Source organism: Asparagus officinalis, chromosome 8, assembly GCF_001876935.1.
Source record: "Asparagus officinalis chromosome 8, Aspof.V1, whole genome shotgun sequence".
NCBI lineage: Eukaryota > Viridiplantae > Streptophyta > Magnoliopsida > Asparagales > Asparagaceae > Asparagus > Asparagus officinalis.
Window position 1 is genome coordinate 39,264,499 of NC_033801.1, and position 15,608 is coordinate 39,280,106.

The following is a 15,608-nucleotide window of genomic DNA, read 5'->3' on the forward strand; positions in this document are numbered from 1 at the left end:
TAGTATAAAAATTGGCAAAATGACCAGATTGGTATATTTTCTTAAGGCTTGGTGACAAGTTGGTATATTTTTTTTAAGTTTTGTCAAATTGGTATAAATTTTCAACTCCGGCGCCATATTGGCCTTAAGTTTGGCCGGAGTTACTGTTCCGGCCAGTGTTGATGGGATTTTTTGCATAAAACTCCATTGTAAAAAACTTATCCTGCTCCTAACCCCCTCCCCCTCCTCCGCATCCTCTTCCTCCTCCTCATCCTCTTCCTCTCTCCTCTTCCTTGCTCTCTTCTTCATCTCAACCCAATCCCAGCTCCCTTGTAAAAAATCTGACTTCGTCCCTCCTCGCTTTTCCCAGACCAAAATGCTTCGTGAATTAACAAAGTATAATAACAACAATAAATAAGATAAAATGTTGGTTTATGCACATATAGCATATAACAATACATGATACACACAAGGAGAAACATCAGACGCATGCGATAGTGAATACCAATATATATAAAAATAATAATAACAAGCAGAGAAACATGTAAATAATTAATTTTTAGGGAGCCCCGTGCCGCCTCTCACGGTGCTCCCAAGCGCGCACATCCTCCTCGGGGAGTTGGACCTCCCGGTCGGATCTTATCCTGAACTCCGGCATTCCAGCCCCAAGTCCAAGTTCATGGCCTTCTGGCGTGGATCCTTGGGTTGCAGTGGGCCGGGCGTCCACCACGAGAAGAGCGGACAGCAGGAGGACGGCCCAAAAGGACCTTATTACGCTTCTTTCCATCTTATTATCGCTCTCCTCCTCCTAGCCCTTAACTCCGATAAGGGCTGGGATTGGGTTGAGATGAAGAAGAGAGCGAGGAAGAGGAGAGAGGAAGAGGATGAGGAGGAGGAAGAGGATGAGGAGGAAGGGGAGGGGGTTAGGAGCAGGATAAGATTTTTACAAGGGAGTTTTATGCAAAAAATCCCATCAACACTAGCCGGAACAGTAACTCCGGCCAAACTTAAGGCTAATATGGCGCCGGAGTTGAAAATTTATACCAATCTGACAAAAATTTAAAAAAATATACCAACTTGTCACCAAGCCTCAAGAAAATATACCAATCTGGCCATTTTGCCTATAAAAATTGTTACCCCCCAAATTGGGGTGTAACCAAGGGGAAGGGAATTCCCTTCCCTTCCCTTCCTTTCCCTTCCCTTCCCTTCACTCAGTTTCCCTTAACTTCCCTTCACCCCCTATGAATCCAAACAGGCCCTAAGTTTATGAAAGTTCACCAATGTTTTGTCTAATGAAGATCTAGATCTGAGATTTCTTAAACAAGAGTTTAATAATTCATGAAAATCTCTCTTTTACTTCATATTTTTGAACCATAGTAGCCACCCTCTCCCCTCAAAAACCCTAGAGCGTATTTTGCTGAATTTTGAGAGCTTTGTGAAGCAAATACCGAGTTTCATCTCCTCCATTCTCATCCCTATTTTTAATTGATTTTGTTGAGTTTTATTTGGTTTTATTGAGCCGTAAAACATAGTTTAAGTATAAAAGTTGTTCTTTTAAATCATATTATACAAGATCTGATCTTTTGGTTTTAAAAAGTTATAAATAAATTCTCTAACTTAGATTTAAGATCTAAAATCAACTTTAACAGGAGCTTTTGTTGAGATTTAGTGGTTTTCATGATGTTTCTGACGAACAAGAACATGTTTGGGTTTATATAATTCATCTAAATATAATAATTGGTGTTTCATGTAGTTTTTTGAACCCTAATCACGTTGAACAAGATTAATTTTGTGAGTTTTGTGTAAAAATATGAACTTATAACCTTGTAGATCAAAACCGGAACCAAAACTCAATTTTAACCTTTGCTCAAGTCGGTTGACCGAAGCTAAGGAGTCGGTCGACCGATCCCACATGTTTTTCCTTGTGCACATTTGTGCACGTGTTCAGTCAACCGAATGGCTTTTGTCAGTTGACTGGTCAGTGTAGAGTTGTGAATGGTTATTTCCTTCCTACGCGTTTGATTGTGAACCCGAAGTACGTGTTGCACAAAACGATACGTGCATTTTGTACAAGGATACATGAATTGTATTTGAGCACGCAAGACCGTTTAAAGGTACGTAATCTAAGATTTGCATTTGTCATGACAGATAGTGACATATACATTGCATTTCATGATAGTCAGATGCTTGAGTGGGTTAGTTGGTATGTCGCAATTGAAATTACCCTAGATAGTGACATATTTGCTAATCTAATCTGATATTAATTCTAATTTAAAACTTATTAACAATTATATCCTAGCAAGTATGATATTTAACAAATTATAAGCAATGATATGCAATTAAAAACAAGGGCGATATAAACATGAATAAATATACAAATGAGATAGTGACAAATGACAATTGCAAACACACAAAGTGGTCACGGAGTTTGATCACTCTTGACCTATGTCTCCTCTCCCACTCTGGAGGAGAATCTCCACTATCTCAAAAGATAATTACACAATGAGTTTTCAACGCTCACCAATAAATGTTTACAACACTCACACTACAATCACACAACACAATCTCTAAGTGTTGGCCTCTCACGTGTCACCTTCCTCAAGTGCTCGGATTTACAACGTCTCCCTAGGCTTTACAACCGACGCCACTCCTCTTGGAATTAATCACGTCTTTCACCAACCACTCCTCTCGGTGTACTTGTGTATCACAATGTGATCTTAACAACAAAGCTCAAATTACAAATAGATTTGTTCTCTGACAAGATGAGAACTCAATTAAGCTCACACTTAATGTATCACTCACCATAACCCAATTATATAATGTATAAAATGCTAAAAGCTCAATAAGTTGTAAAACCCCGAAAATTCTATAATAAATATACATGAATTATTAATAGTGAATAATTCTCTTATGATGAATAATCATGTATATATATCAGACGTATATTTTTTTATCAGTGTTTGGGCACCCAGCAGGTGTATTTAAGTGAGAGAAATCGAGTGTTAAGGCCAGCATGTGAAATGCCTAACAGAGGGCATTTTCGTGCTGAGCGGTCGACCGACGCGGTCGACCGTGGCGGTCGACCGGTGCGGTCGACCGATCAGTGGACAGAGGGTTTACAGGTTTGTTTTCTTTTACGATTTTTGTTTTGGTCTTATTGGGTTTCGGGTCGGGTTAGGGCATTTGTATATGTACTATTTCAACCCAGGAGAGCTTCTCTTCATCTCAGACCTAAAACCCTAGCCCCCATCTCTCTTCTCTCAAAAACCCTAGCTGGACCTGGTGATTTGAGGAGTTCGGAGGAGTTCCAGGGGATTTTCGCAGATTTGAGCGAAGGAGGATCATCTCCAGGGCAGTTGTCAGCATCTAAGGCGAGTATCATCTCACCCAATACCTCACCCCTATTTTTTCTATGGTTTTATTTCGATTTTTCATGAGTTTTTGAAGAGCCCAATAGGTATTTTCATATAAAAATGAGTTCTTTACAACATGGATTGCAAGAATCGATATTTCAGTTTATGAAAGTTCACCAATGTTTTGTCTAATGAAGATCTAGATCTGAGATTTCTTAAACAAGAGTTTAACCATGTTTTACTGTCATTAAAACGTTTTAATTTGTTTCTCTTGTATTTTGAAATATTGGGAATGTGGATTTCATGCTTTAGACTAGTTGTTTTTCTTCCAGAACTTTAGAACACTTGTTATCGTAGAAATTTTGTTTCAGGTTTCGCGCTGACAGAAACCCATATTTGGGTTTCTGTCCGCTCGGCGGTCGACCGGTGCGGTCGACCGCTGGGCTCGTTTGGGAGCTGTGGTCGACTGCAGAGCCCCATCGGTCGACAGCGATGCTCTGTCGGTCGACCGCGATGCTCTGTCGGTCGACCGCGATGCTCTGTCGGTCGACCGCAAGGTCGCAACGGTCGACCGACAGAGCGTATCAGAGAGCGGTCGACCGGTGCGGTCGACCGCCGTTTTCTAGGTCGCAACGGTCGACCGACAGAGCGTATCAGAGAGCGGTCGACCGGTGCGGTCGACCGCCGTTTTCTCTGTTGCATTTTCCCTGTTTTGTACATTTTTGAGTATTTGTTCAGGTTTGAGTGATTTCCTGGACTATCTGACATTGGTAATTAGTCTTACTACGTACCCAGGCGTGATAGATGACCTAAGGGTACCAATTGTGGATATATACACTGATTTGATTGTGAAGTGACATAGGTAGATTTCACTATGTATTTCAGCGATATTTTCACCATTTCACAACCCTTGTGTTGGACTATAATCCATAGAAGTCCTCGTGTTGGACTATAATCCATAGATGTCCTCGTGTTGGACTATAATCTATTTCAGACCTCGTGTTGGACATTTGTCACCTATTCCAAGAGTTTGGAAATCACAATATACAGTTCCTGTTTCGGACATGGTTCTTAACCCTGCATATGACTACCTCACAGAAGTTCACGACATGATGTTGACATGACACTTATGTAAGTAATAACACGATACTCATGTTAGCTATGGTATGACACTATAATTGTGCTCTGAGATTTGCTGTATTTCTTTTATTATTATTTTTTGTACTAGAACCTTGGGTTTGGTATTTAGAGATTTACAATTTGAGATACAAGGTATATACATGAGGGTTTCCTTGTTTGGATTATTTTGCTCGACGTACCTATGCTCGTGTTGTAAATTTTTAAATACTAAAACCCTCTTTAGTAAGAGCAATGATTTTAGATCTATTATATACTATCTGTATTTTCTTATACAACGAGCCATTTTCCCTTGGGGTTGGTTGTGATGTTACTCGCTAGCGCTTTGACGCTCGTTGTCCCTCCCCCTTTCAGGTAACGAGCCAGAAGCCCGGAGAGTCGCAGGTTGATGGCGATGTATTTTAGCTTCAGCTGTCTAGTTAGTTATATGTTATTTGGGGCTCCACTTTAGATTTTCTTTTGTGTAAATATTTGAGAGTCTTGTTCTAGGAGTTGTAAAGGCTATGTGCCTTATTTACTTCAAGTACCCTTCATGATAAGTTTAGTGCTCTTTTAGACTTATTTTTTGAAGAAGTGGAGAATTACAACAAAGAGAATAAACTTAACGATAATGGAAAGGAGAGCAACGCCAGCAATAAGATGCCTACTTCATCGATACCGATCTCTATAGAGGAAGCAACTCAAATCACTATTCGTGATCCAGATAAGCCCGTTGCCACGAAGGGAAGATCAGCTAATGCTACTAGAATTATGTCCGGAATGGAGATATCTCAAGAAAAGAGTAATAAAAAGAAAAGATTTTGTGGATTTTGTAAGGGAAAAGAACATTATATAACAAGTTGTCATTTAGCTAAGGTATTATATTTAATCTTAATTTGATTTTTTTCCATTTCGATGCATTTTTCATGATAAAGTAGTTATTTTTTTGTAGATGAAAAATGTTACAAGTTGAGGTCGAGAAAGTTAATGGAGGGCCACAACAATTTGGTTTGCAAGCGTATTTCCTTGAGTTACAAAAACAATGATGTGTTTCAGAACAATGTGATAATTTGAACTAAAGCTATGTATGTATGCATGCAATTATGTGTTCTTTGAACCGTTTGTATCTAAAGATTGCGAGATGACAATGTGGTTGTATGGATTGATCATGTGTTTCGGAATAATGTGATACTAAAATAATGTATGTATGGATGTAGTTATGTGTTCTTTGCATCGATGGTTATTAGGTTTGTGAGTTGATAATGTGGTTGTATAGATTGATCATGCAGGTACAAAACTTCACTAACTGGGTACAAATGTGATTTAAGGAGTTACAAAAATTATTAAGGAGTTACAAAAATTAATTAAGGAGTTACAAATTTTTTTAGAACTATGAGTTACAAAACTTCACTAACTGTGTACAAAACTAGTCTAAGGAGTTATAAAAATTGAGTAAGGAGTTACAAAAGTTTTTTCCATAACTATGAGTTACAAAACTTCACTAACTGGGTACAAAAGTGATCTAAGGAGTTAAAAAAAATTAATTAAGGAGTTACAAAATTTTTTACAACTATGAGTTATAAAACTTCACTAACTGTGTACAAAACTAGTCTAAGGAGTTATAAAAATTGAGTAAGGAGTTACAAAAGTTTTTTCCATAACTATGAGTTACAAAACTTCACTAACTGGGTACAAAAGTGATCTAAGGAATTACAAAAATTAATTAAGGAGTTACAAAAGTTTTTAATAACCATGAGTTACAAAATTTCACTAACTAGGTACAAAAGTGATCGAAGGAGTTACAAAAATTAATTAAGGAGTTACAAAAGTTTTTTTCATAACTATGAGTTACAAAACTTCACTAACTGGGTACAAAAGTGATCTAAGGAGTTACAAAAATTAATTAAGGAGTTATAAAAGTTTTTTCCATAACTATGAGTTACAAAACTTTACTAACTGGGTACAAAAGTGATCTAAGGAGTTACAAAAATTAATTAAGGAGTTACACAATTTTTTTAGAACTATGAGTTATAAAACTTCACTAACTGTGTACAAAACTGGTCTAAGGAGCTATAAAAATTAAGTAAGGATTTACAAAAGTTTTTTCCATAACTATGAGTTATAAAACTTCACTAACTGGGTACAAAAGTGATCTAAGGAGTTACAAATATTAGTTAAGGAGTTACAAAATTTTTTAATAACTATGAGTTACAAAATTTCACTAACTGGGTACAAAAGTGATCAATGGAGTTACAAAAATTAATTAAGGAGTTATAAAAGTTTTTTTCTATAATTATGAGTTACAAAACTTCACTAACTAGGCACAAAAGTGATCTAATGAGTTACAAAAATTAATTAAGGAGTTATAAAAGTTTTTTCCATAACTATGAGTTACAAAACTTTACTAACTGGTTACAAAAGTGATCTAAGGAGTTACAAAAATTAATTAAGGAGTTACAAAAGTTTTTTCCATAACTATGAGTTACAAAACTTCACTAACTGGGTAGAAAAGTGATCTAAGGAGTTAAAAAAATTAATTAAGGAGTTACAAAAGTTCTTTAGAACTACGAGTTACAAAACTTCACTAACTATGTACAAAACTGGTCTAAGGGGTTATAAAAATTGAGTAAGGAGTTACAAAAGTTTTTTCCATAACTATGAGTTACAAAACTTCACTAATTGGGTATAAAAGTGATCTAAGGAGTTACAAAAAATAATTAAGGTGTTACAAAATTTTTTTGAACTATGAGTTACAAAACTTCACTAACTGGGTACAAAAGTGATCTAAGGAGTTACAAAAAATAATTAAGGAGTTACAAATTTTTTAAGAACTATGAGTTACAAAAATTGAGTAAGGAGTTATAATTTTTTTTAGAACTATGAATTACAAAAATTCACTAACTAGATACAAAACAGGTCTAAGCAGTTACAAAAATTAATTAAGGCTTCATGGAACATAATGTGCTTTGAGCATAAATCAACTAAAATTAATTTTTTCAGAACAATGGGTTTTAATAGTGCTTTCACCTCTACAATTTCATTCATCTAAAATGTAGAAGACACAAATGAGAGAATTTAAATTCAATTCAACAAAATAAGCCGAGTCTATTTTAACGCGTACATAATAATTGAGGTTAATATCACTGTCTTGACCATCAACTGAAAAGAGGAATTTATATGGATAATTATATCGATATACCTCACTCATAAAAAAGTTGTAATAATAGGAGGTATTATATTAAAAAGGCAAATAGCAACCCAACCACTTGTTTGTAAGACAAGTTGCAGCAAATATAAACACCACAAAATTCATTCTACACAAATTTATAGCCAATCAAGTTGATCGCCTGTATTGGAGGTAATCACCAAGATGATATTCATGTACATACAAGAGTACCAGTACAAAAGGAGGGAAATTGGAGCTAGTATTTAATAAGCTGGTTTCACCAGTTTAAAGTCTATAGTTGCATATCACAACAAGAGCGCAAGAACAAGAATGAAAATAGCAGTTACAAGACTGAAACCCAAGGTTTTTGGTTTTCCACCAAAATCTCTTTCAGTAGATTTCATCGTGTTCTTGGATTCTGTTACAGCACTTGTTGGATCTTCATGGATTATGTCCCAGAAAGATTTTGCCATTATAGAGGGAGCTTCGGTTTCTGGTTCTAATATTTCAGCATTTTCGATTTGAGATTCCATGGCCATCATCTCTTTACACCGGTCCTTTAGATCCTGTACGGAATGAAAGAAAAATGCAATAAGGATGCTTGATTTTGATTAGTACGTCAACAAACGATCTCAAACATTCTCTATACAAAGTACATTACTTTCAAGTATAGAAAATTTGCTAAACTAACTTAATAAATTAGTTTGAATAGGATGAGCAACACAAACCAAAAACACATTCTGATACAGTACAAAATATGTTCCTAGCAGCTTGTTTATTTTCATTGGACAGAGTTTCTAAATCCCCACTGCGAGGTGGAAATAATGAGTGAGTTGACGAGCAAAAGACAATGTCTATTTCATACAGAATCCAAGGAAAAAACATGTTACATGATAATTATATCTATAGAACATATACATGTAGATTAATTGTACCTAGTTCTTATAATTATCCAAGATGAAAAGCAGGTAAGAGAATATTTATAATTAGGCACTTCACACACATGAGGCAATAGGTGATTCGAATAATGTCTTACCAAGAAGATCATTTGGTTTAGCTTATATGAAATCCACATGGCAAGCTGAGCTTCTATCTGGGAAGAAATCTAGCAGATGCAATAAGGGAAAATGCAATAAGAAGGCTTTAAATTAGATTGAATAGGCAATATTTATCCTTTAAACTTATCACTTTTAATATTCAATATTCAGTTCTATTCTGAAGGGGAGAAATTCCCTCAAGTATAGAAAGAAAAGTTCTTTATTCTTGACTAAAGCCCAACTATTCGACTAAAAGAGGAAACGTTGTTGCTTTTAACTAATAACAAGTGGAAGAAAAACATACCTCAAAAGTTTCCCTTGGTTGCAGGTAATTACAAATAAAGATGCCGGATTGCCAAGGAACAAAAACTCTTCTAGGAAATGTGAGGCAATAAGGTTTCCTGTTGACAAAAGCGTTCAGTGAGCCAGTGAAGTTTCACAAACAGCATATGAAATGTGTTACAATGTCATGAGCATAAAAATTAATTAAGGTTACAAATATGCGACAGCTACATGGAACTTAATGTGCTTAGAGCATACATGAAAATACAAGGCTCTACCATTCTATGTAGAACCACCATCCTATGTTCATCTATTTTAGCTTTAAACCCATCCCAAGTGAAACAAATCAACAACACCTCATAATTGTTAAGGAGTAATATTTGAGTAAATACGTTGTGAATTACAATCGTCACAAATATGGTGAATCGCGTGCAGACAAGAGAGCTGCACAAAACTTTGCTCTGCACTTTGCACACTCTGCTTGTGAGATTGTTATTGATCGCTTTTCGACAATGCTGTTAATGAATTCAATCACAAAAATCCCACAATCTAAGGTTCTGCATTGAACAAAAAACATAATTATTAAATTGAAAATTACTTTGAGAAAAAAATGAACTAGTACAAAGGAAATACATGAAACACATACGGTCCTTGTTGAGGAGCGTCAACTGACACAATTTCATGGTGCTCTAATTTACCCATCGTCCAATTACTCTCTATGAAACTCATAAACTTATTCCTAAATTTCGCAGCATCGACGGTATAAAGGGGAGACTTGATTGAGGAGTAATGATAGAATTTTTTCTCCTTTCTCACTAACTCTACCATGTGCCAATGTCCGAAGCTGACAATTTGGATCAAAATTCATTCACACTCTAAAAACTTCAGCTGGGAAACATTTTCTTTCATTCGTTTTGCCATCATTTCAAGATTTCCTTCCAGAAATGCTTGCTATAAAGATGCATCAATGTTAGCAATGTAGGGTAACATAATAATAAATACCATCAACTAATGAAAAAAGAGGATATACTTACTGCAAGCCACGGTCTCGTAACATGTATATTTCGATCATAACTATTATTTATCTCAATCTTATAACAAAGTCGAATAACAAATGCATCGATGACCTACAAAAATTACCATGAATGGATTAAATATTTAATATAATCTAAATATATACAATATCAACCACAAACCATGACACAAATTAGCACCTACATCGTCACTGAGTTCACCTCCTGTTAAAAGTTTATAAACATCTAAGTGAGATACAATTGCTTTGGCACATTTCCAAACATATGTATCACTATATGCAAGTACGTGTGAGAAAACTGTGACTAAAAATAAGTAAATTTAAAGAATTATTATTAGAATAAATCATTAACAGTTACCTAGTCATTTTCAATTGTAGAAAGTTGTCTATTAATTTGTTCTCATAATCATATACCAGTGTCTTTCCTGGATAACTGCGAGATCTAGGTATGAAGCCTTCTTCATTTATGCACTTATTTTTATTAGGCCCCTCAGGACTATCTAATATCTGGATAACGCGTTTGTTCTTTGTGCCTTCTTTAGGTTGATCTAGACGCATATATGGGGAAGTAACAGAGGGTCCATCCTTCCTCTTCCTCTTTCTGACAGCCCGTTTGATAGATGGGGTTTCTCTTTTATTATCATTACCATCTTCCTCATTTTGAGAAAAATCTCTAAGGAGTTGAAATGCATATAATTAACAAAGAGTTGCATAATTATTTATACGAAAAGTTAAAAAAGCAAAATCTAAAGATAATAGAAACTCATAATCCTCTAAAATACTAACTCACTGAGCAACCTTTCATGGGCTCATCACAAATTCATCATCATTATCGGCTTCCTCATTTTCTTCTTTAAAATTTTCCTCGAAATTGTTTTCATTATCCTCTACCTCTTTGTCTTCCACATTCTCATAATCATTAGTTTTTGTATCCTCTTTGCTTTTATTCTCTTCATTTACATTTTCCTTATCCTCTTTCACCTTGTTCTTATTTATGCCTCTAGCACCACGCTCTTCTAATTCTCGTAATTTAGTAGTGAGCTCCTTCAACTCGGATGTCTTCCTCGCAATTATTGCAATCAATTCAGCTTTCCTTGATTCCTATAACACAGAAAAATATACAAGTATTAGTACTCATTCTATAGTTGTAGAAAAAGATATTTAAAAAAGAAAGGAACATAAAAAATAATGAACTATTAGAGCAAAGATGTGTACAAATGCTTCTGGTGATACCCTGCGAATAAGAGGAGTATTCTTTTGGCCAATATCTGTAAGAAACTTCGGATCTCTGAATAATTTGTTCATAGTAGTCCTCTAATTCTCCCACTTTCTAGTATTATTAACACAAAAGATCAGCGGTAGCCTTTCCATATCTGAAGTATACTCTAATTCTCCCACTATTTCATAAAACCAAACCTACAAAAATAATATACATTATAATGTGCATAAACACTAGTCATTGTCAAAAAAAGTTTTACAAAGTAATTCTCATGTAACTCACTAGTAATACGGAGGAAAAACCAACCATGTAACCAGCGTATGAACGCTCCCCTAAGATCCTCGAACTAAGTGACCTCTTCGCCTTATTCATCTCTTTGCAAAGAAAAGTAAACATCGCAAGACACCAATTATATTTCTTTAAAGTGGACAGGTGCTCTGCATATCGAAACGCCCACAAGGGACATGTCCTACATGTCCGCGGGCATAATATAAAGCCGATAATGAAAGCCACAATAAGTTTCACACATGTTACAGGGTCTTTATTAGTTATATCTGTTGGCCTTCTTGTTTTGATGATGTTTAACAAACAATTTATTACTAATGTTGTTTGTCTAGTGTTTGTACATTCCTATGTTTTGTAGACAAACAACGTTGTTGGAGGATGGATGGATTGCGCCATAACGACGATATCAAATGGAGGTTGGCGGAATTGTGGAGTGAAGCAACATACAATTCAAGTTAAAGATCAAGTTCAAGCTTCATCCGCAAAGATTACCAAGTCAAGCATATTGAAGACCAATCAAGCTTGGGTAATTTAGTTTAGGAGTTTATATTATGTGTGTTATATACTCTAAGCTCAATTATCTATACACACACATTTATTATTGGTTTCTTCGTATATATATATATATAGTCATATATATATATATATAAGTTTTGGTTTCTATGCATATATATAGTTATATATATACATACATATGTTTTGAGTTTTTATGGTTATATATATGAAATTCTATATTTCATATTTTCTATTATGTTTTTGAAAACATTGCATAGAATATGCAATTTTGTGAAAATATTGTATTCTTAGTTTATAGACTTCAATATCAGTTTATACATGTTTTACTAAGTCTACAAAAACATTTCACAAAGTTTCAAAAGTTGGTTTATGTCAAAACATCAAAATTCAAGTATCTCATATTTTCATGTTTTGGACTAGTTTGTAAAATGATGATATTTTTCATTTGGGAAGTCCTTTTTCGAAACCAGTCGTTGTAGCATGTTTATTATCATGTCTACAATCATTCCCCAAAGTTTTACATTTTTTGGAATTTATTTGATATTTTTAAACAGGGTTTTAAAATCAGCTCTAAAACCGATTTTTTCTGGAATGTCAGTTTTCGGTCGACCGGTACGGTCGACCGGTCAATTGACCATTCGTCAGTATTTTTCCAGAGAATCGTCGGTCGACCGGTCCGGTCGACCGAGAGCTCAAATCGGTCGACCGACAGAATTTCCGGTCGACCGACGATGGTCCAGAACGTTTTCTTCGTGTTTTTGCTCTCATCGGTCGACCGACGGGATTTTCGGTCGACCGACAATATGACCGTTGGACTTCTAACGGCTATTTCTGAGCTGACTCTTCTGGGGCATTTTGGTCTTTCTGTTTTGGGGTTTTTGCTGAGATTTCTAGTGGGTATATATACCCCATCGCTGATGTCTTTTCAGTCAGTTAAGAGAGTTTTAAAATAAGTTTAAGAAAGTTTTAATCAAGGGTTTATGTTTGGTTTAAGTGTGTTTATAAGCTTTTAAGCATTTGAGTGTTTTGGTTTTGTGAATCACTTCCACAAGAGCTTGAGGAGATCATCTATTGGTGTTTGAGCATCCAACTCTTCTCCTTCCACTCTTGATCTATTGAGAAGTTTTCTAAACTCAATCTAGCTTCATATTTTATATTGTTTGATTATCTTTTTATTAAGCTAGTGTTCATATTGAGTTTAGTTGATTTTATTATCTCTTTGTTCACACACAACCTATTGAGCTTATTGTATTTACATTCATAGTATAATTGGGTTGTGAGATTGTGTATCTTAGAGAGTGAGCTTACAATTCGTTCTCATCCATTGTAGAGAACAAACACTTTGTATTGAGCCTTAATTGTGAGGATACACTTTGTAATACACTTGTACACCAAGAGAGAAGTGTGTGGCGAGAGTCGGGGATCGTCCCAAGAGGAGTGGGGTAGGTGACGAGAGGTTGTAATTCCTAACACTTGAGGGAGACACGTCTAGTTCCAACACTTAGTGGGTGTAGAGTGTGATTGCAAGAGTGTTGATTGTAAAGTTTTCGGTTAGCTAGAAAACCGAGTGTGAGGTGTAAACGTTATTCGGGTGAACGTAGAAAACCCGGTTGTGATAGTGGAGATCTCCTCGAGGTGAGGAGCGGGGACGTAGGTCGTGGGGACCGAACCTCGTAAACATATCGTTTTGTTTGTGATTGCATTGGCGTTCTTATTCTTGTTTTCATATCTTATATCGCCTTTGTGTATTGCTCATCATATTACCCTATCACTTGTGTAGATTGTTTATTTTACCCTTGTGTTAGTTCATATATCCTTGCTCATATATTTGTAATATCTCATTGATAGGATATATTCATTTGTTCATATTGCTTATCCTAGCTTACGTATCTTGTTGTATTTTATACTTGCTAGGATAACTTATTAATTAGTTTTAATTGGCATTTAATCGGATTAGATTAGCATAAGACCCTAATCACCCCCCCTCTAGGGTCTAACAATTGGTATCAGAGCTTGGTGCTCTTTGATTTAAGGTCTAATCGCCTTGAGTTAAAGATCCAAGTTATCTATTTGTGCTAATCTTGTTATGATTGCATTTGTCTTGCTTGCATATGTTCATATATATATCTTGAATATGAATGTATTTTGTTTAGGCTATAAATCCAATGTTGCTCCTAAATTCATTAATTTTTCCTATGCACAATGGGCTTCTAGATTTAAAATTTTTGTGCAATCTAAAAATATTGATTTATGGGGAATTATTGATGATGCTTATATTGCACCCACTTTGGAGAAATCCAAGTGGAATAAAAATGATCATCGCATGTTTACTATGAACAACATTTTGTTAGAATATTTGTTAAATGCTTTTAACTCATCTATGTCTAACAAGTTTGTTCATTTTGATAGTGCTTACACCTTATGGATATTTATAGAAGCACATCAAGGAGACTTGGAGGCGATCCGACAAGCTTTGGAGGATCCCGCTTCAAGTTCATGTGGAGCATCATGCACACGGCCACTAGGCGATAGCCCTAGTGAGGTTTGCGAGTTCAAATCTATTAATGATTTACCTAATGATGAACTTGCTTGTGCTAGTGAAAAATTATTACATGCCTTTAACAAATTGCAAAATGATTTCATTAATTTACAAAGCAAGCATGAAATTTTGAAATCCGATCATGAGTTGTTAGCATCTAAGTTTGAAACTATTTCTAATGAAAATGTGATCCTTAAAGAAAACAATGAAAAATTAAAATTGGATCATGTTTCTTTAACTTCAAACGTTGCTAGTTTAACTCATGAAAGAGATAATGCCATGTTAGAAGTAAAGAACATACAAAATAACACTGCTTCTTTTATAAATGACTACTTATGTTCTACTTCTAAAAGTGCATATGTGCCTAAAAATGAAGACTTGAATCTTATGAAAAATTGCATTTCATCTTTAGATTCAACTTTGAAAATATGCATTGATAACCATAAGAAACTTATGGACAAGTGTGCTAAATCTAGTGCTACAAAATCACCCACACACTATGCACACTTGTATAGCAAAGTTTACAAGTGCTCCATTTGTGGTCGTAAAGGCCATTTAGCTAAATTTTGCTATGATGCACAAAAACATAAGAATATTAATCCTTCTTGTGCATCTCATCAAGTTTCTTCATCACATGTACACACACATGCACCCATTGCTCATCATAAGCATGCTCATGTGTATAGATGTGATCATTGTGGTAGATTTGGTCATTTGGCCAAATTTTGTTTTGATTTAAAGAGAGTTTCACATTTGCAAAATAATTTTAAAAGATCATCCATGTTTGCAAATGTTTCTAAAGTTTCCCGTGCACAACCGTTTGGTCAACATAAGCAAATGCTTCCTTTCCATTGTACTTATTGCAATCGGAAGGGTCATTTGAGTAATTTTTGTTATGACCGTGTTCGTGCACCATATATGCCTAAGAGGGTTCATAACCCTAAGGCTTTGAGCTTTATTGATAGGGGTCATGTCCCTAAACAATCCGGCACCAAGAATACTTGGGTGCCAAAATAATTTTTAAGCCAAGAATTTTAGTACTTTTATTTTTCTTTTTCTTGGTTTCGAAAAATGTATTTTAAA

At 35.2% G+C, this 15,608-nt stretch overlaps 1 protein-coding gene across 1 annotated transcript in view; it reads right to left on the reverse strand.

Moving 5' to 3' along the window:
- Positions 10,768-15,608, reverse strand: part of LOC109821158 — an 8,099-nt gene continuing 3,258 nt past the window's right edge. Inside the window, exon 2 of the mRNA XM_020387348.1 lies at positions 10,768-11,067. Coding sequence (XP_020242937.1) covers positions 10,768-11,067 — 300 coding nt within the window. The remainder of the gene's footprint in view (positions 11,068-15,608) is intronic.